Here is a 25,975-nt window from a genome sequence, read left to right on the forward strand (position 1 = left end):
AGAAATACAAAATAATGAATTTAAGGAAAAAGTATTCCAAAATGAATGCATATCACTAAATAATGAACACTGAATGATCCAAGAATGCAACCAAGCAGCACCTGAAAACACACTCAATATGAGCTTTATCACATACTAAAAAGGATAACCCCAAAACTATTACACATTAGTGCTTCATCAAAATATCTGCTAATGTGGACGTCCGACATGAACCCCTCTAGAATACCACGCGCAGCAATGGGAAGTGTTGAGTACCCATACGAGCCAATCGATGAACACATTCAATTAAGGAGATGCTCTTGATTCTCACAATACTTTTACTACTCCTTTTAAGATAACTATGCTAACTATCATGAGGGGTATGGTAATTATCATATGGGAAACATTTCATAGTGTTTCTGGAACAGTTTGTTATTTCAAATGTGTTTTATGTTAACATAATGATTAATCATTTTAAAAGGAGGCTGAAATAGTTGCAGGGTATTTTAAAACAATTTTAAAAGATAATATTCATAGCTCTTTCAAGAGTTAGACATACTTGAAACTTATGCTAAAATCATTTTGAAATAAAGAAAAAAATTTAGAAGTTGAAACAGAGAGAGCTAATATGCTTTCAAAATAATTTCAAAATGTTCTTACAAAAGTTAAATATTTTCCCATAAGTTTTTCTGCTTGGGTGACATGACATGAGTGAAGCTAGTGCAATAGGAAAACAGTACTGACAAAGTTTTCGCCAACCTGCCTCATCTACAAAAGCATCCGAAATTTTGAATCTCATGCATGCTGACCTGTGCGGACCATTACCAGAGAGTTACAGAGGTGAAAAGTATGTATTGATTATTTAAGGTTCGTTAAAGTTTATTTTTTTGGTTTCCAAATTGCAGACCAAAGAATTAAGGAGTTGTTGTTGAAAATGGAACTCAAAAGGGTAAAACTGTGACAGGTTTTAGATCAGAAAATGCTGGGAGGTTTCTCAACAAAGATTTGTGTTCATTTCTTAATTCAAAGGGAATTTTGCAACAAATGCGAGTTAAATATATGCCTAAGTAGAATGGAGAGACTGAAAGGCAAAATCGCTCAATTTTTTAGGCTGCAGGGACTTGTTACATGATGCAAAACGTTCAAAGGGAATGTGGGCAGAAGTAATTAACACTGCTGTTTATGTTCAGAAAAAAGTGCCTCACAGTGGTTGCAACAATTCGATTCTAGAAGAAATGTTTGCAGCTAAACCCGTTAGATATTCTCATTTAAAGGTATTTGAATTGACTTGATTCTCTCATTTGAAGTTCTGTTATCCTTGAAAAACCTGGAAATCTTTGATATTAATATTTATTCCAGTTACCCCCAATCTTTGATATTAATATACCCAGTTACCCCCAACAGAAGGTGTAAAAGTAAAATAAGTAGCATATATTTTCAATAAAAAGGAGCCCCCCTAATGGGCTTAATCGTAATGTTTAATCTACGTTTCAATGCATCCAAATTCTGTCCATTTTCCCTCAGGTCAAGCGTTGAAAGTTTATCATGCTCAAAAGCACTACTAGCACACCAAAAATTCCAAAAATATTTTTCATTTACACCGCAATTTTAAGGGTTAAGACCTTACAAATTTTAAGAGCTGATACATGGTTGCAATGAACAACACCACAACTAAAAATAGATACAAAAGCACCATTTTGAAGTTTAAAATTGTAATTATGTTAGGAGGGAGAAGTCAACTCTAAATGGCATCTCCTTCACGTCTGCAGCATGTACTGCAGCAAAATTCTCACTTTTTGTTCCGTCTGGCTTTCTAAGAGGATGATAACACTGATTTTCGGCTGTCAATGAAATTCAATGATTTCAAGCAAGGCTCAGTTCAACCAAGACTGTTTACAGGTATCAGGAGTAGAAATGAGAGGACATCAAGCCCCCAGTAACCATATAGAACCTTGAACTCTGCACAAGATATGAATTATTCAAATAATTAAGCACAATGACTTTGTTTCATGACCTTGACCTCAGGGCATTCAGGCATACACAGCAGAGAAGAAACATGAAATATGCTGGAACAATATTAATATAAACTAAACTGAAACACAACACAAATTTACACTGGATTTTGGAGAGTGACACACTCAAAATCAAATTAAAATACACACATAATAAGTAAATCAACTGTAAAGTGAACATAAAACTAGAGTCCACTATATTGCATTATTTGTTTTATTTCTTTTACTGCCTTAATGCTTTACAAAAATATTACAAAGTTATTTATAAAAGAAGGAGCACCTACTGGAAGAGCAAACTGCAAAAGGGGGCAGTTGAAGCAACAAACAAGAAGATATACATATACACATTATCCACCCATACTTAAAATACTACACGATTTTGCAATGCCCTCTTTTTTCCTTAGTCATACAGAATGCATGAGTCTAATGCCTCTCTTTTGCACTTTTCAGCTTCGATTAAATCCACCGCATGGTTTGAAATCTTGAATCATTCACAATTGAGCAGTGGAACTTAATTTCAAAACTTTCCAGCAATAGCCATGAAAGATAATGATTATTGACACCAGGAAATAAAAGATATAAATAGAACTCAAACTCACTGAAATTAACCCCAATTTTCTGCTCAGATAGCACAGAAATGAAGGTTCAGGAAAAAACACAAGAAATAAGGTCATTCAGCATTTTAATTGAAGAAGTGATAAAATATCTCTCCTGCGTACGAACATTCAGCATTTTAATTGAAGAAGTGATAAAATATCTCATGACTAAGTATATTCCAATGTAATCCAGTTCTACACTCCTAAGTTTGATGAAAGGTGAACAATTTGGATAAAATGTACTCACCACCAGGGGTATCAAGGCCTGGATGACATCGGTGGCTTGGCAGGTGGCTTGATATCACCAAGGGTATAAAGAAAAGACTAATGGAAAGGAGAAGGCCGCAATGGCCTAGACTCCGTTGGGGTGACTGTATCAAGCCCCCTTCCATTGTCACTTTAACATTGAAGAATCTTTGCAAAAATTCTCATCACTAGAAAGAAAAAATATAGAAAAAAATTGCATTTTATTCCTCAAAAGCCTTAGGGGAAAACACATGATGCAAGGAAAATTTTAAGGATGCCATAACAAGAATGAATACGTTTCGATTCCGTAGTAGTGAAAATTTCTTTTCTATTGATAGTTTCTATTATTTTTTATGAAACGATTAAAATGTTTTATTTTTCATTGATAACATGGTTAGAGAAAAACTTCATGTCTTTTTCACATTGCTACGCATAAGATTTTACACCGCATAGCAAAAAAATTATCAACTTCGATTCTCAAAAGAGAAATCTTGCATCAACCTGCCACCCCACCTCTTCTATCAAGTTATGTGCCCGAGTGTCCAACCACCCGACACGGTGATTAGATGCGGAAATTTGTTCAGCATTAGCTGTAGCTGTGGATATTTCGCTAAAGATGAGACGGCATTACAGTTTTCTACACTTGCATGCATTATAAATTCCATATATATGGGTTATTTTTTAATGTGCAAATTACGATTTTATTCATGAGATATATGTTACGGACTCAACGATTGCGCTGGCAAGTCAGATGCTTGTCTCGGAAAGCAGAGGGGACATCAGTGGAAGAAAAAAATTTAAAGTGGGCCTTCAAGGGCTTCTGAACCACACAGCCTCGCGCATCATAGCATCAATGCCAAGATTCAGTGATGATCACGGGGTCAACTTTTCCCTTGAATACAAATGAAAACTAGTTGTGGAGCTGGTGAACTTATTCTTGATGTTTTCTTATGATTTAAATACTTTTGTAAATTTATAACGGTTCATATATAATTTCATGTTTTCCATTGCATTTTCAAAATATAAAATGCTTGCGAGGTGTATTCTGATGAGTGTTATATCAGAAAAAATGACGACACAAAGTTCAACTATTAATTAAGTACTACTTTTGTCTTGAAATGCAGGTTTCGGCTCTCCCACAGAATTTTTTCATCATGTTCTGTTTATTACTTCTTTTCATCAGTGTTAATAAAAAAATATTTCTAGCTGTAACCTAAGTAACTATTGCTTTTCGCATCCAAGTGTGATTTTCAAGCAAGCTAGCTGACATATATTGTTACATTTCATTAATAATTACTTATGTTAGTTGAATATATTTCATGTAAGTATATATCAAATGAAAAACCTCTCCATTTTTCGTTTGCCACCCGTTTTTCCCTTCCGTTTCGACAACTGCGAGCGATGATATCTTCATTACGTAAAAAGACTCTACATTCCGTTAAAATAGCATCATTAACCACAATTTAATGCTGAAATTTTATTTTTTAATTTTGTTTTATTCCCAAACCACAAAATACAGCTCAAATTGAGCAATTTTTTTTGAGTATTCAAAACGTTTAATAATTATTTACACAAACAACCAAGCCCTGGATAGGGGAAACCTACCCAGGCGGGACTCGAACCCGCGATTTCTTGTTTGGCAGGCGAGGACTTTACTCAGCCGCCACCGAAGTCGGCGGCGTGATGTTGACGAAATGCCTGTTTACATAATTAACATATCATCGCCAACAATTTCGGAAAAGGTGTAAACTCAAAAGGTCCTTCGCATTCACAGGCCTATTTTTTCATCGCATGAGAGAGGAACCAGAAGTTGGCGTCTACTATTTTTAATTGGCTCGCCGCCACTTAGGTGTCACACATCAACTCCGACTGCGACCCTTGTTCCAGCGACCCGTATCAAATTTATCTTGAGTATCAAATTTCTCCTCGGAGTCGTCGCTGGTGAAGTTGGGAGGGGAGTTGCCTTCCCCCCCCCTTTCTCTCTCTCTCGCGTCGCTTCGGCTTCCGTCTCCATATCCCGGCGCTGCGGCTAGAGGCCTTCGTGAGCCGTTAAATTGGGAAATGCAAACGCTAGGGCGCCCCCTTAAATGTGAGCAATATGACTCCACTTATTCCAGTTGTTAAGGAGTGCACGATTGGACAAAAAGCTGGGACTGTGATTGAAATCATAAGTGATGATGCATAGCCAGAGTCTGTTAGTGGTACATGTGTGTACACACTACTATTTTTTAATATACTGTTGCAGTGTAACCCCCATTTTACATTTTGGAAGGCTTCACCAAAGAAGTGCAAATTTAAGGAAAATTAGAATACAGAACTATTTCTCAAATGGGATATTGGATATTACTAGGGAGATAGTCAAATCAGTCAAAATTTGAGATAGTATGTAAATGTAAAAATATGGAGGGTATAAAGAATAGGGGTCACAGTAATTTAGGACCTTCGCCTGGAAGCTCATTGTGCCAAATCTATGTTTAATTGGAATTTCAAATGCAAACTGAAAACAGAAGCACCATGTACAGTCATGCATCAAACCTTTGTACATGCAAAACATATTATCCATTGGGGAATCAGGTCATCAACGTGGCTAAGACCATTCAAATAATTCCGAAATTAATTAAGTGTGAACTGCCAACTATTATGCTTTACTAGTGTCAACAGTAAGATAACTAAACAGCCAGTGAGGTTATGCTTCATCACTATTGGTTTACTACAGAGTTGTGAGTCCTGCATTGAGAGTAAATTAAGTAAATAATGAACTCACCATGTTTGTCTCTGTTACTTGCAGAAGGAAAAGGATGGCCAATCAATGGAATCCACGCATTAATCTTCCACTGGTGTGCATGGCATCTGCAATGTCAAATGAAACATCAATTTTTAGAGATCAGCTCTTCAATAAGCAAATGTCTTACACAGGAAATTCAAAACCTGAACTATCATCCGATCAGATCTGAAACAACAATTAATGTTTCTAGAATAATCCAAAAATAATTCATTGAAGTCATTCTCAATCAGTCATTCATTATGCAAACAATATGAACCTTGCTTTAATTACGCTTTTTGCAGCACCACTATACTCACAATGCTCTAAACTTGTGAATCTATAAACCATTGGTCTAGGCAAAGACTCTCGATATTTACACCACAATAAAACTTACCCTTACCCGTAATACTTTTAATACATTTAATTTCAGGTATAATGCTCGACATTTACATATAAGCATGAACAAATAAAAAATTGGAGAGATTCATGCATCCATCAATTGCAAGTAACAATTAAAGGTACACAATGCAACTCCATCATAAGAATTTGGGGAAAATCCCTGATTTTCATCGCACATCTTATGGGAAACAGGAAGCTATTTTACATTGCTGACCAATGCATACAAAGTCTAGCGGAAAAAATATTTTAGTACAGGGAAAGATGTGCCGAACTGAGCTGATAGGGGAGTTTTAGCACAATTTTTTGAATGGTTGAAAGTAAAATACGTAGAATCTGGATGAAATCGACTCGGCAAAGCATAGGATTTCGACCCGCTTGTTCATCACTCCGTATAAAATGGCATTGGGATTCAAAGCCGTCTGGATGCCCTCGACTCAGGATTGTTCTACGAGGATTGGGAAGGGATGGCAACTGTCGCCAAGCAGCAATGAAAGGGCTTCTCTCCTACCAGAGTACTATGACAGCAAAGCACTGCAAATATATCACGAATCTGTTGAGAGCGATCTTGATTCGATCAATTAGCAAAGTGTAAATAGTTCAACTTTGAATGCAGCACGAATCGGTGATTATTGTTATATTGCCAGCGACAATGTCCGTTTAAAAAGAAGCCTCCCTCCCCAACGACAAATCTTTTTTCCGTGAAGTGTGCGTATGTCATTTCAAATGTATTCTTTTATCTTTCTATGTTTAGATGCTTAGAGAGGTCCTCGGTTAACAGTGGCTTGAATTGTAAAGCTTGAAAAATTTGCCACCATATGTTTTTACTGATGACCGATCGAAAGGGAATGACTCACCCTTTCCACTACGCAGGCATAGAGTGTAACTATGGCTGGCTATTGTTCACTCTATCCTTTAAGAGGTGGCGACCAAACCAAAATTTCATTGTATTATCCCACAAAAACCAGGAAAGATGAAAATACTATACTACTATGCTACCGCAGTTCATTCAGTTATAGCAGTACGTAATTTTTTTACTTTTGAAGTTACTCTTCTATTTTGTAGTATGAATAAAGGCTAGACATCATTTTTGGAAAGGGTATTCATAAAGTGTTTTAGTTGCATAAAAGTTAAACTGTTTCATATATAGTTTTACTCCAAGCTGTTTTTTAATTGAATTGTCCCTTCCTTAAAAATTTAAGCATAAACTTATGCTGTCAGCCATACATCTGTTTATTCCTTTTTTCCGAACCTTACCTCATGGGAGTAGCTACGCCTAATCATAAAAATCGGGGAGGGGGTGGGGGCTCACGTAAGGAGGGGCGCTCAATGGAGAGGAGAGGCGAAACTTGGGTAAATCCGGCCCTGAGTTCCAGAGCAAGAACCATAAACCAGACTGAAGCATGTTGAAGGAATGGCGCGCTTCAAGATGCCTCCAGTAAGTCGAATGACCCATTATGTTCTCCTAACCTCGTCGCTTTCGAGGACAAGAGCGCGAGGAACCTTCTCCCACGATGCAAACTGCCTCCATCTAGCCTCCGTTTGCTTCCAAATCAGCTGCCTGGATCGCACTCTTCAATGGGCTCCGTTTTACCAAGGGTTCTTTTACGACGGATCCACTCTGACCTCTACATGCTACGAATTAAAAAAAAGCACTGATTTCGAGACAATTTTCTATTTGGACACTGTGAACACATTGATACGTCCTCCACAAATATTCTAGCTCACTTAAAGGCGTAATTATATTTAGCATCAGTATAGTGGAGCACATTGACACTGTAGAGCAGGAGCCTGCTATATTTACATCAAAATCCACATATCTCCCGACCTCTCTACACATACTATATTTGATTTAACAATGACAAAAATCGTCATCACAAGCGGAGCCTGGCGTTCATGAACGTTCACGAGTTCAGTATCCATTAATCATGAGGAGGAAAAGAAGTAGCAAGCACATAGCCAGCATTATTAAGTACAAAAGAAAATATTGAGCTTAGGAGAATCTTCTCTTCACATTAAGCTTCGATTTATACCAACGAAGAGTTTATTTTAAGACAACATGTCGACCAACCTCAGATCACCATCACTTTTTCGACAAAAATTGATACTTTCGGCTTAACAATGAAGACTACACGAACGAAACATTTTACAGAAGGTTTTAAAGATTTTATTTCTTCCAATCACCTATATATAATATGATAATGACGTCTAGTGGGCTACACTTGATTGGTGTAACGCAGGCACATTGCTCATTGGCCGCTTTCTGCTTGGGCAACAATGCCAGACTAAACAAATAATAGTTTAAAGACGGTCGAACGGAATACGGATTGATTGAAAGCACCGTAAATCGAAATACTTCGAGATTAATAAATTAATTTCCAAAATCAGCTTATGAACGCATAATATTGTTTGGCCCAGGTGAAATGCCAGAAATATTCAAGCAGATATTGAAATAGTCTCACAGATGGCATAAAGAGTTAAAGGAACTCATTTTCAGGCATTTATTCCGATTACCTGATTCACCATCAATGCATTCCTATAGCCATTTCGGGCCAAAAGTGAAACATTAAAACCTCAAAGCTTGGTTCCACACTTCAATAATCTCGGAAAAATAACTCCGAGACCAAATTTCAGTCCTGAAATAAACCAGACGACGAATTCATACGGTAATGGGATATAAGCAGGCCTCCATGAATCACAGCTTCCCCGGTTAGAGTTTCCTGTGAAATAAAAATTATCTCGGCGGCCTCATTTCTGGAAATCATATCTTCGTCCCCACCAACTTCTATGAATAATTTGTTTCTCTCCTGAACAGCTGATGGGATGACTAACAAATAAATCTAAGCATAGATCGCGAAATGGCCTCGGGCTGTTTCCTCAGCTGAGCATAAAAAGTATTTCGTCTGCACTTGAAACGGAAATAAATGGTATAATATAGAGCAGGAAGCGCTCCAGTGTGGATATTTTGACAGGTGATGTTAGGAAAAAAGAATTTTAGGGTATTTTCCAAAAAGTCATAGAATTTACACTCATACGCAAGCAGTACCACGTGCAATCCAGGGCGCTGGAAAAAATTAAAACGGCATTTTCCGGCCTTAGTGCATTCCCTGTTGGAATTTGCCACGTAAGTATTACTTAAATTTATGCCACAAGACCTTGTATTTTACCATAGATTTAATGGTCATATTTAAAATACACGCGCAGGAGATAAATATATCTCTCTTAGGAGAAAATTACTTATATACCAAAACACATTTTCTTACTGTTATTCAAGGAAATGACCTTGAACTATTTACGGAGTAACCCACAACTGCACATAAAGTGCGAATATTCCATCCTTAGCCTTTCGCTGGGATTCCAACTCCGCAGAGTAAAACGTTGGTACTTGGAGTGGCAAAGCACCTGGCGCAATTTCCACATTACCTCACATATCCCCGATTTCAATTTCCTGACTGGTTTATCATTTGCACTCCCGATAACATAAAACCATTTCTTGGCTCTTGATGATCGGATATGCACCAATTGGACAAAAGTAAACAATAGGTTTATACACTTCTCGCAAAATTTTCGATCAATCATCAAATTTTCAGACACCGTTACGATTTTCATTCGCACAGTGACACTTAGCGGCGGAGACGGAACCGCTTCTACGTTCGCTGACGTTTGCGACGCGCGACAGCGCGGGGATTATCTTCCAGTCTCTTATCTTCGTCAACACATGCATTGAAATATATGTTGATGTTTCCCGCAAATGTTACCATGTCAATTCGGCCTCTTCTTTCTCCGAATATGCGCCATTACAAGAAAATTTCATCATGATAACGAATTAAAAAAAAAAGTTTTTATGATAAGCAAAATCGCGTATCAAGATACGCGATCATTAGAAGAAAATAAAAGAAATAATACCGCAAAACAGAGAGATTTAAAATGTCATTCTTCCCTCGTACTATTAAGGATAGCAACGTTGTCTCAATTGATAAGATTAATGGCGTCACTCGCTATGATGACTCATTGCATGTTATATTCCATAGTTCTAACCATAGCTGTCCAAGAGGATAGGGCAAACTGGTTCCCTCGGACTGGATACCCTCTATAGGTGCGGTAAGCTGTATTTAAATTTGATTATTGAATTTTGAATTGTGAAATACAGTAATATCTCTTTATTGTTTTATTTTAAGACGTACTGGTGAATAATATTGCATAAAATGAAGAATTAAAGTTACTATATCGTTTTTTATAGGTGCGGTAAACAAGTAACGACGGGAATGCGCATCGATTCCATGGTTCCTTTCTGAAATAAATGATCTTTGATACCAAGTTGTACCAAGTTTTCCGTTGCTTGCGGTTTGAAATCTGTCGTGCCTCATTGCTTTTTTAAAGGCTAAAAGTGTTGAAAATGTGCTTCAAGCTAAATTTAAAGTGAGATAACGCTTGATAATACGTAGCAAATGTGTTGTCAGTGGCTGTCAATGAAAATGCAGTGAAATATTCCGATTTCCGTGACCACTCACCAGGTAAGGTTTTGTTGATTTTGTCAAACATTTATTTTATCTGTCATTTTATGGGGTTATTGTTGCTAATGTTGCCATTATTTCTTTAAGGGATACTCAACATTGTAATCCGAGGATATCTACCTTGAAGGAAATGGCTATGTTGTTTGTGCGGTTTGACTGCTCATACTACTCAGACGGCTACACAGGCTATGAAAGTGGCTGTAAACGCCGTGTACGCGGTCATTTATGTCGTGTAAGTATTTGATGTATGTAGTGCTCAATTTCTGGGGGTCTATTCTCTAACTCGAAGCGCGGTAGCTTTCTGGTGGAAAGATGCTTAATTAAGCTACTTGCTCCCACTTGTATTCTCTAACGCTGAAGCTCCGGCGAAGGGAGCTTGCAGAAGCTACCGGTAGCTTATTAGGCTCCAACCCTTATTCTCTATGGGATTTGAAGCTACTTCCGTAGCTTCAAACTAGCTACCACGGTAGCTTCGCGAAGCGCGCCCTCGAACCCCGCGCTTCAGCTAGCTACCATCAAAATACATAGGGAATTCCCATAGGGCCATGGGAATTCCTATGAACCGCCGTGAACCAAGTGGCGCGTGTCGCTAATCTTTTGTTCTATCCCATCAGTCTTTCTTGACACGGCTAGCGATTGAGTGGTAAACAAGAAAAGTGTTGACTATTTTTGTTGTTTTGCGTAATTATTTTCTTTAATGAGGTCGGGAATGCTGCGTAAATTATTTGAAGCCTTCAATTATTGTATTCTTAACAAAGTAGTGGGCATGAGTGACAAATTTCGTGACTAAACATATGTTTCGGAGTGAACTATCGATCGCGTTAACTAGTTGATTTCATTATTTGGAGAAGAAAAATGTTACTTTCAATCATTTTATATCACGTGAAATCTTATTTTGCGTGAAGTCATTACTAGTGAGAAGAAAAACCCCGAAAACAGTGATTATTATTGATATTGCGAGAGACTTGTAGTGACGGTACAAATTGATGCGTTGAAATCATTACCAATGCCAATGTATCCACTGCACAGAGATGGATGTCTTATTTGTGCAAGTGTTTATACATTTATGATTAACTTTACCGTGCATTATTAGCAACGATCTTTGTTGTGAAGTGATTGTGTGAAGAGAGTTTAGTGTTACATAGATGCAGACCGGAGAGAGGTGGATATATTATTGTGTTATAATGCAATGTAAGGTGTTTCATGATAGTTATTAATAAATTTTTTGCTCTTCCAATGAATAAATGTGTTCATGATATCATTCTGCTTTCATTTGTGTGTCTTTGGCCGTATATACGCATTTAATTTCAGTGCCGGTAGTTAAGTTGGTGTATTTGTTTTGAATTTTGAGAAAGTGTAGCCATGGATATTCCAGAAGCCCACGGAGGAAGTCATCACAAAAACAATAATATAATATGACTTAAATATTGGGAGAAGGAACTACGTTTAATAGGTTGTTTTTTCATAATGATGGTCAAGTTCTAATGAATCGCCCTCGCTTGCAATAGTGCAAGCTTGGCGGTTGGCATATAATACTTATTCATAAAACCATTTAAATATTAATTTAGCCGTCGTGAGAACGGCACGACAGTAGAGTTTTGTGTAAATATCGTTTGAAGCATATTGTGAGCATAAAATGATTGCTTAGGCCAATCTGAGTGAAATGACGTAACTTTCAAACATAATTTTCTCTACCTTCCCATTAACTTTGTTGAAGATATTCCCGAAATAATATACACTTATCGTATGCACATGTTATTGCGATATTCTCTCGCAGTGCAAGAAGGAACAATCTCTGCACAGAAACAGTTGGTCGTCAAAATTTTTGCATCAAACAGGCAAAAGCATAAGGAGCGCTGAGTGTAGAGTTCTCGGGAATTAGAACGACAATGTGATAGCATTGGTTTAATGTGTTGGTAGTTTACTAACATTTTCTCATGGCCTACATGATTATCAATCGTGACATAAACTGCTGCATCGATCGAAACTATTGAATTGATATAAAAGCCGCTTAGCCAAATATAATTATTTCTACGTATTTCTATTATTATTCGTATTTCTATTATTATGAAAGCTGAAGGCACTCAGCATTTCGTAATTTACAAAGCACATTAATTTCAACTAGAAGAAAAAGTCAGCCGAGAACGACTACATTATGATTTTCCCGCAGGTTACGAAATGAAACGAGCGATTTCATTGGTTCTAAGAGTAAAATCTGAGTTCGCACGAAATATTTCTCATACCCCATATCCGGTCTGAGAAAGCTACCAGAAATTCTCGGTCTGAGAAAGCTACTCCCTGTTAGAGAATAAGGTTGGTAGCCAATTCTGGTAGCTAGTTCGAAGCTACCACGACGGGAGCTTCGAGTTAGAGAATAGACCCCCTGGATAAAAATATTGTCTGAAATGTTTTACCTTGCGCGATTGTACGTAGATGTGCGTTTTCTTTTGCTGTTGGATGTAGTTGATTACCTAATGCGGTATGTGATTAATGGTCACTGTGTTATAGTTAATTGAGTTGTCAGTTTGAGTTTATTTACCAATGAAATGATAATGTATAAAGCCTTGAAAATAGAGATAAAATTTCCGGTATTAAAAACTTGAGAGCTATATTAGGTGACGGTCTCAGTACAACTGCATTCTGTGTAAGTGATCATGACGGTGAATTAACACCGACGTTAAGGATATCATTTTCATTGTGCTGATTTGTATGTATTATGCTAATTTGTTGGCAATTTCGTGTACAGCGAATTGCCAGGACTATTGTTTTTATGCCGATATTCTGCATGACTTATCTTATTTGTATTGCATTGATTTGGCAATCTTCAGAAACCATGTTATACCATAAATGCTGATAGCTCTTTAAAAATAATTTTTTTGCCCTCTCTATTTAAATAATAAAGATATGTCAAGGACCAAGTTACAGCATACCCAAGTTTGTGCGGGTCAGAGACTAATTTTGTGGTGGCATTGATATGGAATGACTTGTATTTGGTATTCAGAATACCGTTTTGTTTTGTACATGGCTTTCTACGTGACATCAGAAGAAGTGGTGAGAATTATGTGGCAACCCTAATTTGTTCTTACAAGATGTTGCTAAGCTAAATAATAACTTCATTATTTGTGGAAGACATTTTTTCAGAGAGTAATTTACAAATGAAACCCTTAATCAAATTTTAATGCCGTGCCATCTCTGTTTTTTCTGTTGCCTCTTATAAATCCATTGTTAAAATTTCCTCTGGTGTGAATATGGTTGCTTCTACATCACATGGTAAAGAAGGTGAAAGCTCTTGCATATCACAAGTAACTTTGTATCTACTCATCCACATCGATGCAAATTTATTTTGTGCATGAAATTCATAATTAATCATTTAGCTTTGCCAGTATTTTTTCTAAGCAAATTATGTCCATGGTGTTCTATGAAAGGTTGCATTTCATAACAGAATAATCAGCAAATTGCTATTACATATGCATTCAATGCTTTCATTTTGGCCATTATCATCAAATTACAGTTGCCTTTCACATTTTTTGCAGCTAGCTGTTCGATGCATTTTGGTGACCTCGTGTTAGAATTCTCCTCACAAGGATGGTGGAAGTGTGTTGCTGTTGAACTAAAGGTCATGTAATTATTATTTTATTTTTGCTTACATTTAGATTTTATATCTCTTGTGGCCCTATACCACACGGGAATTTAAATGACTCTTTTAAAACTCTGCTGCATCTTGAGTGCATTTTAGTATGTAGTGATATTTATGCAGTATTTAAATCTCTGGTGGCCATAATAATTTAATGTGTATCACCTTCATGAGGCCATTGGCTTGTTCAAAATGTCTCTCACCTACATTTTTTGTTTCAGTATATTTTTAATTATTTGTTGCTGCAAGATGGATCAGAGACACAACGTGAAGTACACTGTCTATGCCCAGTTTAATTTTTTATGATAATATTGACAGAGTTTTGGGCCCTTTACATATATTTACAGGCATATTGGAATTATCATACAGGAATATTTTTTACACTGTGACAGTACCAAATATCTTAGATAATATCTTAATGTGAATCTTCATTGGTGACTACATATTACAAGAATAATGAAATTACTACTGGTATCCACTTGATTGGGAAACTTACTTGCCCCAACTACCTCCACGCAGACTAGGTCTTATCAATTATGCACAAATTCATTCCTATTTAGACTACAAAATTTTCCTCTGGGGAAATGCTAGTGTAGCTAGAGAGTTATGCTAGTGTAGCTAGAGATGGAGCAATTTCTATGTGAAAGGTGGCTGTTAAATCATTGTTAAGGGTTTCAATAAGGACACTCACTCTGCCATGTACTTATTATATTGTCATGAATTTTTTTACGTTTGTCTGTAGTAATCAACATATGCTGATGCCTAATTCAGCTATACATAGCCATGTGAAATGTGGTAAAGAAAATGTTCATCTGGCTAATCAGCCACTGAACATAAGCAACAAAGGTCCTCAATTCGGCCTCAATGACCGTCAATAAGATTCCTAATTCAATTAAACATTTAGCCTGCCAAAATATCTTTAAAAATAAATTAAAGCATCTGCATATCCATAAATGCTACTACAGCATCGTTGAGATTTTGAATGATAACTTTTTTGTAATCTGCATTTTACTGCTTGTTTCTTCTTTTGTATGTATTTTTTCTATGATTATGCCCTATGTTATTCATGTTAACCTGCAGGACATTAAACGTTGTTATTATTATAATTTTTTAATAAGGATGGTGGCACACTTGCCTTTTTTTAATGCAGATTCATTAATGTTGGTAATTTCTTTCAGGGTTTCTTTGTTGGAGTAAATATCAAGGATCATCACTATGGAGAAAATTAGTGGCTTTTATTCCTCTAAGCAATGTACAGTAAAATGTATTTTATTAGAATGTGTGATGTATTTTTAATCATCATGGATTAATGTTGACATCTGCTGTGTTTGACTGCAATTGTATTGATTTTGCTGTGTTTACTGCTCATTATTTCGTTAATTAAATCTTTATTAGGAAGTGCAATTTTTTTTATTTTCTATCTCCCAGTATACCAAAGCGTGCAACCCGTGATTTATTGCAGCAATTTCACTAATAATCTCTAGGCTTCGCAGTACCCAGAGATTATTTTGGTAAATATTTGATTCTACATAATGATCAGTAATTCTTGGTGAATAAATTCCTATTAGGGTGAGATGTTCGAGTTTCAAGATGCTTCAAACAATAAATAAGTATATTATGAAGTCCAGTTGTATAATTAGTCTTTTAATTTCAGGGAATGTTTTTTTCTAGGGAGGTTTGGTCTATTGCAATTAAAATTATCACTTTTACATATTTGATATGTTGGTGTTAATTTGAGTTGTAATAAACCAAGACTCCTTGGAAAAAAATATCCCTTTTAAAACTACTGGAATAAATGGAATAGGCAGTGAGGCCGATTTGAATTTCCCGGTGACAACTAACGCCATCTATTGCTGCGTATGAGCACTAGGTCGGCCGGGCCACGAATTTAACACACAGTCGACACTCCTTGGTTCTAACGTTGCATGTATTTGATCTAGGAATTACTAACCATTAGCAAGTTTTTTTATGAATAAGCATGTATATTTTGCTAGTATACGCAATATTTCTATGACCGACCGGTGTGCATGTGGCGGTCCTCTTGCATGCTGCAAGTTGGTGATTGGTCACCCCCTGCCAAACACCCTAGAGGTGGCTCGCAGGGTATTATGTAGATTCAGATGAACTCTACATTCACTTATCCCAACCCAACTACGGGTTGAATCACTCTGTATGTGAGCATAATTTAAAACATTTTTTCAGTAAATTTACCCGAAATTCAATCAAATTTACCACCTTATTCTGCGCTTATCAAAGAATGATGATAACACAACGGATTCGGATATTTTCACAGTACAAGAGAAGTTATGGGAAAACTTAAGTTTATATGCCAAGGTTGTGAAGATATTGCAAGTATTGAGATTTAAAAAGAATAAAGTAATCCAGCATAACCAAAAATTCTGGCTTTCTAAGAGCTGGGCTAAAAATGAAGGAGACAAGTGATAGATCACAACCCCAATGATCAGAGTTCACATCGTAAGTCACATAGCTCGAGAGGAATGAAAGGAATAAATGGCCACAATGCAAGGGAGAGGGGCGGGCAGGCTGTTCCATAAATAACAGATTTCGAGCGAAGAAAAGCAACGAGTCTTGCAAGGATGCGTACTGTAGCGCGGCAAATCATTCGCGCAAATAGAGAGAGAGTCGTGGGAGGGGGATTGTGGGGGGGTGGCGAGGTCGCTTGGAAGATCACAATGGGCGCACTCTGTGCTCGGGCGCGTTTGCGTAAGCGCGGAGGGGAGGGGGCGGTGTAGGGGAGGGGAGGAGGGAGAGATGGGCTGCCAGTGGGCGAACAGCGAAGATCACGAAGTGGCGAGCGAGTTCCTGGGAAAGTCGGCAACGCGCGAATCCCTGGAAAGAGAGCACACGGCCCAAGACGCGCTGCTCAACCCGGCGGGCTCTTTCGCCGAAACGAGTCAGCAATAAAACGGCGCTGCCCTCGCAACATTGACACCGACGTCAAAAAAAATTAACGATAAAATTACGTGTTCGCGAAACAATGACATTAAGGGCCAGTTTCACCAACGAGGATAATTGAATTAACTCGGATAATATTCTCAAAAGCCGAGATATTACAACAATCGTGTTCCACCAGATGCATTAACTCGGTTTTGGGCTGTTATCTCGGTTTATACTTTTACTGACGATATTCCGCAGTTCAAAGCTTATTATCCGAGTTAATCTGAGGGCAGATGGCATGGCGCGCATGCAGCTTCATCAGCTCTCGGAAAATACGAATGACACCGATGAAGAATATCGACATTCTATTCGGAGACCACGTTCATTATGGATAAATGAGCGTGCAGATTATTTTAATATATATGGTGAAGTACATTTATTTACTCATCCCAAAATGGCATATGAAACTGCAAAGGCAGTTCTCGCTCTCATTGAAGAAGACGAATTTTACTAACAAGGGGAAGTGGAGGTTTCCAATGCCGTATATTTTATAGCATTCGGAATGGCGAACACATCTATAAACTGGTGGTGATTCTAATGAATGGGCCTTTGTTTGGCTGTAATTAATTAATTTTCATGCGGTACTTTTAACAAGCCTTATTCAATAATGATTTATAATGCTAAAATAGCGCGGCGACTCATATCTCGGGTAGTTGGTGTAGTGGTACCGTCGTCGACTCTCACCCATGGGACCAGGGTTCGATCCTTCGCCGTTGCAACTTTTGCATAGCTTTTTTTTCGTCTTCGTTTTGATCATACGGCGACAAGTATATGAATAATTTTAATTGTAGCAAGCATAGACATGAGGAAAATTTTTTATCATCATAATGGGGTACGTAATCTCCCCTTGTCCAAGAAATTTCACGTTTCTTTCTCTTAAACTTGAGCTTTCCCATGCCTATGCTCCCCTTGAGCCAATATTTCCGACAACTCTTGCCAAAATATGTTTGTATTCATAAATGTCATTAGCCTTTCTTTGAATTTTCTTACATATATGTACAAAAACCTTTTATCTCTGTCCTCTTCCTGAATTAATACCTATGTAACAGCATCGTTATCTTCGAAATCGCAATTTTACCAATGTGAGACGTAATTAATTATTGTAGCACAAAATAACCAAGAACTGTGTTTGTTTAAATGTGGGAGTCTCGGTAAATTAAAAATTTTCATTTTTAAATAACGATGCATTAAACAAAGGTGCTTACAAGTTTTTTTACCGCAATATTCTCGCATTCCTTGCTCTTGCTAAACGCGGTTCCCCTATTTGTTTTTTATTTATTTTTTACTACCCGTGCGAGGTATTTCGTAAGGCAAATTAATAAATCCTTACACGAAAACTTAATATTTGAGCTTTTCGAACTCTCATTGTCTATATTAATACTGTTGCTGTTCATTTTATCACTCTGTACTTGATTGTACACTTACCGGCTTATTAAAGCTGATTCCATGTCATACGGTTGCTTACCGTCATTTGTTTTTCCCACGTCATAGTTATGAAAAACGTACAAGCCAAATCATTTATTCTGATTATCTCGGTTTTTGAAAACTAGGATAAAACGTAGTTGGTGAAACACGGCCCACACATTTCTGAGATAATGATTTTAACCGAGTTTTTGAAAACTGAGATAATAGAGAATATTATCCGTGTTGGTGAGACTGGGCCTAAGAGGGACAATGACATGTTCATTTGGGAGATTGGGCGCGAGGAGGGAGCACTAGCGTTTCTATCATCACTTGGTACAATCCTCCATTCATCCAGTCTAAACATGATCTACCACCATTATGGCAACATGGTTCAACATCACGCAGAGAATACTCATCCAGTTTTAGATTCCGAGCATAGGTGATTACCCTCATTCAAACAAGTAACGATTAGTGCAGCAGAGTGCTAACGAAATTTCTAAAAAAAAGTAAGTATCGTGGGAGCGTGGATGTAGGAACTTCCAATTAGTCGGCTCACTTAGGCAGTCGATTTCACATAAGTCGTGCGTTTTGAAAGAAGCAAAATTAACGATTGAAGCAAAATATAACAAGCACCAAGGATTTAAGACAGGGGAAACGCTGGCATTAACAGGACTATCCATTTCGGAGATTAGGCGCACTTGGGTCGTGGCGATCATTCCTTGGGAGAATCTTCCACTGGACGTTTTTTTCATTCCTCACAGAAAGTTATACTTTCCAAAGTCAACAATATGGTTACCTTGATCATCAAATCATAAACAATAGAGATGAGGGATTTCCTAATGTAGCATCAATTACGGCTGGGTTAGTACAAGGAGCTGATTTTAATTGGCATTAAAAAGTAATTACCAAGATAGCATGGCTTACATGAATTCATTAAAAAGGCTGCTAAACCAGTCGAGATATTTCGCCAAAACAAGTCAGCGAATGTACAGCACTTCCTTGGTAACATGGACGCCTCAGCCAACGAAGATTGAACGACTGAAGCCACGCTCTCAGCCAGACATTCAGAGGGATAAGTTTTATGACGAGCTAGACAGGAAACAGACCACTGTGGGCTGAAATCCATGAAACTTGGACCTAATAAAAGCCAGACAGGGTTCCTTCGAGGAACTTTGCATGAAAACTGACAAATAATTTGATATCATGGAATGGGATTTCAAAAGTATAGTTTCAAACATTTGCATTGCCTTGATGGATAATTCATAATTCTTGGGGTATTAGATGCCGTTTGGCTAAAAAATGACGGGATCTTCTTTCCCTCATAAGCAAAAAAGGGAGATTCAGCGTCGCGAATAACAGGGAAGATTTTTCGAGGATGCTGGGAAACCCTACGTTTCAAGTCAAGAACGTGCATCCAGGACATAGTTAGGCAAGTGCCTGGAGTCAACGAAGAATATCAAGGAGGGGTTCGCTGAAATGATTTGCAAATAAGATAACTTCATAACATCGCTTATTTCATCATAAAGATATCGTATTAAAATATATTCTCCATCATGAAGGCTTTTTTCACTGCGGTAGTAGGAAAGCACGCTTAGGAGGTTGTATTAGATCTACTAAATTGACTTAAGATAAGCCATAGTCAACTTCCTCCCAAAAATTCCACAAAAAGCATGATCCCATTAAATTCCTCTCTTAAAATAAACTTCCGAAAAGGTGCCGTAAACAATTGTAGGAAACGAATAAGGTTTAGGGCGGTAACAGTGAAAAAAGAAAGAATACTCTTTATATGAAGCAGTCTTATTTCAGAATGCTCCCTCCACTCCAGGCATTGATTAAACAGATGATAAATAGAGGGAATGAAATATGAAAAGAACTGTAAAAGAAAGTAATGGCAGATGGAATGGAAGATAATGGTCAATGGGGGAGAGAGCAGCGGCTCACTTTAAGTTTTTCGATTGTCATGATCACAGAATCTAAGAGACGATAGGCAATTGATGCGCGTGCCACAGAGTTTGGGGTCGCCGAAATGTTACAACAAGTTTACTCTCTTTTCTTTCATAGAGGAATCTACTCTCTTGTCGTCTAAATATATAAATAATACCTATTCTACTTTAAATAGTATAAACTTGCGTTTCACGAATAAACCGCCAAAAGACTAATATTAGGGCACTTATCAAAGGCAAAATACAGAACTCTCCGAAGAAAAATTAACACTGAATGTTGCAGTTGATTTTTCTTACGAGCCCCCGGGATAAGTCAACTGAATGACATTAACAGATCAATGCTTCCATAACAAAGATTTTGCGTCCCTTCGAAACGATGACATATGAAAACTTTCACTCTTTAAAAATCTTCAAACAGTTAAAATCGTCTACTGAGGCAGACCAAACACGCCCAATTTCATCGACACCACCAATTAAGACTGGAAAACTATTAAACTGATACTAAAGTCTACAATTACTACCATGCGAACGTAGCAGATGAGGTAACTTTCAAAAAAGTTAAATATCCTCAACAAGGCATAAATTAAAAACAAAAATAATCAAGTACTCTTGGGCTGCTTTTCTGTATAAGGGGTCGGAATAAATAGTGGCTACTACTCCGCGGATCATTATTACACCGGATTCTGTATTCTGAATGAAGGGATGTAATAATTTTCTACGGAATAGCACCGTGCTATTTCTTGCGCAAGCTATTTGGAAGCTCCGCCTCTTCCCGCATGAAAAAAATCTTAAGTTTTCGCAACCAATGAGGGAGAGGATATATTATATATTTTTCTGTATTCTACGGAATATTGACTTGCAAATATAAGTGATAGCTTTATTTACATATTAAAAAAATATTAAAACCTTGGATACACATAAATCGCTTTGAAAATCTCATTCAGGAAATCAGCTGTTTGTTGTTGTTGGTTGGCAAAGATTTCACATGGAGTACGTACAGGAGTGAGTTAGGTCATTATTTCATAGTAATAATAATGATTTATTGGGAATAAATAATGAACATGTTACCTTTATCAGTTCGTTTGTTCTACGCAAGGTGTAGGTTATGCGAAGTAATCACTGAAAACTAATTCTGTTTAATGTTCTTCGTAATTGTGTTAGGCTTCGAAGTCTGTTTATTTTTTGCACGTCAAAATAAATAAGTATTAACTTTTCTTGTGTTGCTCGTGGCGATATAGCTTGCCTGAATGAACTCGAGGCTTTCGTTTCTTATGATAGCTTCATATTATGACTCCCTAAATGTCAGTGTTTGGTCTTTATTGTTTAGGAAAATGTGTACGTAGATTACGACGATACAACTGTGCTTTCGTGTATTATGATGGAATAATCCCATGTTTCAGCCGCTGATGTTGAAAAAGCAGAGGGAGGTGAATTGGTGAATTTAAGGATAGATGGAAGAGCTGTGAACAAGAGAATCTAACACTAATGAATCGTGTGGTAAGTGCTGTAGTGTCGCTTATTATTGCTGTCGTATCAGCTGATTCTAATATTGTCCGTGAAAATTCTGATAGACCCACAAATGTCCCGATAAACTGAATCTTAATTGTGTGAATAACTATATTGCTACTAGAGGCAACAGTGTGTATTGAACTCCATATGATAAATATTGCATTATTTTGTTCGTGGATATTACATTAAACGTCTGTGGTGAATCATATATGTTCGGAAACTTTAAAGATGTTCGGAAAAATCCTTTGTTTTCAAGCAAGCAATTCAAGTCGACTGCCCGTGTTATATTTTAATATGGTGTAGAAGGTAGCGAATAATGTGTGGGAAAGAATTCCGACTCGAAACATCCATTTCTATTCATTGTCCACTTGAGCAAATGAACCGCTGATCAAATATATGAATCGTTTTCTTTTGAAGCTATAACTGTAATTTTATTTGGCAAGTCAGTGGGTTTACACAAGCTTGGAAAAATTCAAAAGAATTGAAATAAAATTATGTGTAGTAAGAATGAATGCATTGCGGAAAATTTTTGCTAATCGTAGTAATTCCTTGCATTAATTGTTATTGTTCACGTACTGTCGATGAAGCAAGCTTGTGCTCCACATATAAAGCTCGAATGTTAATTTCAACACAATTCGCTTAACTAGATAAATATTCAGCACGTATGCTTCAGTTATATGATTAAAATACAGTGGATTTCATTTTATTTTTAGCCATTATTCCATTTTTCAAAGCGTGATTTAGTAACTTCAACCTCAGAAAAACAATTCAAAATCTCAATGCGCACGTTATTACGGGGTCTAATACCGAATAGCCCCGTTTGTAAAACGGCGTAATATTATTCCGACCTTACCGGGCACGATTCGCCGTTTAGAATACATGTATTGCACCGGCGCTGTAGAACTGTTGAGAACTATGCCTTCCGGTGGAATTGAAGCATGGGTTACGCCCGTTCAGAATACCGTATTGCAACAGGGGCGGAATGCGCAATACTATTACACCTTCTCCCGTAATATCGGCGAATACAACGAGGTAATTCCATACAGAATAGCAGCCTTGGATTGATCAACTATGGCTCCAAAAGCTGATGGAATGCGATTGAAAAATCTAAAATAGGAGACAAATGACCGTACTCGAAAAGACACATTCCTAAAGGCTGTCAAACTAATACTTAACAATCAAATAGTAAAATATCCCCAAAAAGAACACATAGCCCCGGCCGAAGGTTTAAGTGGGTACCACGTTGACGCCGCGTGATCACCGCGTGGCAACTTGGCCACGGCAACAGATAGATGAAGGTTTAGAAAAGAAGATTTAGGAAACAACACACCGGGACCGGAACCCAGTACCAGAGTGGAATGGGAAGGAAAAAGGATGGATGCGCCACCGCGATAGGAACCTGTCGACGAATAGGGATAGGGATGGAAGGGCTTACTACTAGCGATACCATACTTTAAGAAGCCAACGATTTTGGAGGATGTTACTATAAATGAGTAAAATCCAAAGATCAAATCGTAGGATAAGGAGGATTATAGACAACCAATTCGTGGAGAAGCCTGAGTGAAATATTAAGGAAATGCACAAATTCCTCACAGAAGATATTTACGAGATCGCTCAAGGTGGCTGCGCACTAGACACAAGCCGTAGACAATATCCAAAACCAACTTCAATATAGTTTTGGAAAATGGAAAAACTTAGTTAATTGAAAATTTTACAAAAAAAATTAAACTAAAATCCTGATACCAATCCTCCTTGATGGCTAAATTAAAAACAATAAATTTTCCAATCGAAATAAACGGCATGTAAACAAACACAATCGTCGGAGTCAGCCAATCAGACCGACAATTGGTCACGTGACCAGGGATTATTCCTTTTCAGCAACGGTAACATGGAAAGAAGCTGAAAATGTCGGTGTTTATAAATTCCCCGAGGTCAATTGGAAGGAAAATACCAAGCGTTTGAAAAGTTCACCTCCCGCTGGAGTAGACGCTCGTGTATGTAGCCGAGAGGGGCGTCGCGCAGAGCCAAGGACGAGACGGAAAAAGCAAGAGATGGCAGTGTCGTCCGCTGGTTGGCCGGTGAGCCACAGTCATTATCACAGCTCAGAGATGCAAGGGTAAGGCGAGGTTCGCGGAATGTTCCTCGCAGGGATAAGAGAGTCATGGATTTCGAGGTGTGACCGGCGAGCAACCCGCAAACGGAAAGAACTTAGCAATACGGAAGCGAGTAATTCCCACGCTAGTAATTTAATATATAACTGAAATTCGAGGTATTTCATAAGTACCAGACTATCTTTACGTATTTTTAGACCGTTGGATATTGTAAATATTACAGAATGTACACCTTTGAAGGCGACAAAAACGTGATTAAGTGCGGTTAAATATGAGCTTTAAAAATAAATAATGTAAAATGACGAAATAAAAATCAATTTTAGCTATTACAGAGCAGCGCAAGGGAGTGAGACGTACAACTGAGTATTTATTATTTAAATAATGAATATCCACGTGAGAGGATGAGGAGAATACACCCATTCATTAAACAGCAAACATTGGCATATACAGACCCTTGGTTCGAAAGGTTGGAGGTTTTGGGACCCAAGGCAGACAAACCATTATCAGGAGAGTAGCCAGGAAACGATTTTGTAGTCTTATTTAAGCTCTTCCATCACGAGCAATGTACTCGAGTGCACAGACAAAATAATATATGACCATGGTTAATAGAACAAAAAAACACGATAGAATGAGGACCTCGATAACATTACGTGTTATAGAAAAATCACCAATCCCAACTGAGCACAAAGAAATGAAAGACGCAAAAGCCACCTCCCTCGGAAACAGATTCAGTTATGATTGGCAATGAAAATATAATCACTAACGGGCACTGTATTGTATCCCAAGTACTTTAAATAACAAAGACGAGCTTCCATGTTTCCTTTCATTTAGCCTACATTTCATTAGGCCTAAATCGATATTTAATTTTCGATTCAGATGGATTTTCGAAACTCCCTCATTGGCGGCATGAAGGTCAGCTGTTTTACGGAGCAAAAGAGACTTATTACTTGACGAGCAGACAATAAATGTCTCACGCAAAAAATATGAAGGATCATATGATTTTTCACCCTTATCACTGCGTTAAAAAAAACCACGAATCATCACCGCACAATTCTCAACCTGTACTTTACGCGGTGAATTACATTCACTTTTCCGAATCCTACACGTTCCCGAGTTGAGCCCAGTCATGAGGCGCATGCGATACTACGTTTGGATGGTACATATACTCGGCGCATGAGAAAAAGGAAACTATAACTATAACTGTAACTGTAGCCATAACTGAGAAAAAGGAAATTGTATAAACAGTAAAGAATATATTTCAGGATATTTGTAATTTAAAAATTTACATATAAAATGCAAGTGTATCTCGAAATCGACTATGCTCTATCGAATATTAAATTTAATGTTCTCGATATTCCATGCACTTATATGGAATTGTAAAATTCTGTTAAACTCTCGATATTTTGCACAAAAAGTTTGGTAGATTCACTTCCAAGCTTTATATTTTACAATATACTCAGTCCAGTGAAATAAATAAAGTAATGGAAATGGGATATACAGTTGAAAGCCGTTCAATTATTTGTTAATTCGATCAAACATATGTTCACATTACATCTATGCTACAAAATAAAATAGATCCTTATAGGTGAATACTTACGAAAATTTGAGAATAGTACTTAATCGTAATTAATTTTTATTATAACTAGTTCTTTTTATGAATCGGAATTGGCTCGTGGAGAGACTGTAAATAAAACAAGAGACCGTAACTGACATGGCACTACGTAGGACAAGTGAAAGACTGATCCCTTATACCGACTGTCCCACAGTTAGTTTCATTTTTGACCTCTAATTTTAGTATCTTCCTCTCGAGCAATATTCATGAAAATTGGCATACTTATGGTAAAGGTCCTAAGTTTTCTTCAGTGAAAGCGAAATTTTACAATTTTGACCTTTTGACCTCACAATGTGG

The 25,975-nt window shown here is 37.4% G+C and overlaps 1 protein-coding gene and 1 long non-coding RNA gene across 5 annotated transcripts in view; one reads left to right on the forward strand and one right to left on the reverse strand.

Moving 5' to 3' along the window:
* Positions 1–25,975, reverse strand: part of LOC124170885 (cytokine receptor-like) — a 137,103-nt gene that overhangs the window by 65,600 nt on the left and 45,528 nt on the right. For all 3 annotated transcript variants that reach the window (XM_046549912.1, XM_046549914.1, XM_046549913.1), the window contains exons 2-3: positions 5,598–5,683; positions 2,835–3,021 (exon numbers count right to left, since the gene is read on the reverse strand). In XM_046549912.1, coding sequence (XP_046405868.1) covers positions 2,835–2,979 — 145 coding nt within the window. In that variant the 5' untranslated portion in view covers positions 2,980–3,021; positions 5,598–5,683. The remainder of the gene's footprint in view (positions 1–2,834; positions 3,022–5,597; positions 5,684–25,975) is intronic.
* On the forward strand, positions 10,022–15,539 carry LOC124170887. Of its 2 annotated transcripts, none has more exons than XR_006867604.1 (4): positions 10,022–10,094; positions 10,234–10,507; positions 10,595–10,739; positions 14,041–15,539. It is a non-coding gene; the product is annotated as an uncharacterized LOC124170887 (long non-coding RNA). The 2 variants fall into 2 exon arrangements; XR_006867603.1 differs by having other exon boundaries at positions 10,023–10,089.

This window comes from Ischnura elegans, chromosome X, assembly GCF_921293095.1.
Source record: "Ischnura elegans chromosome X, ioIscEleg1.1, whole genome shotgun sequence".
Classification (NCBI taxonomy): Eukaryota; Metazoa; Arthropoda; class Insecta; order Odonata; family Coenagrionidae; genus Ischnura; species Ischnura elegans.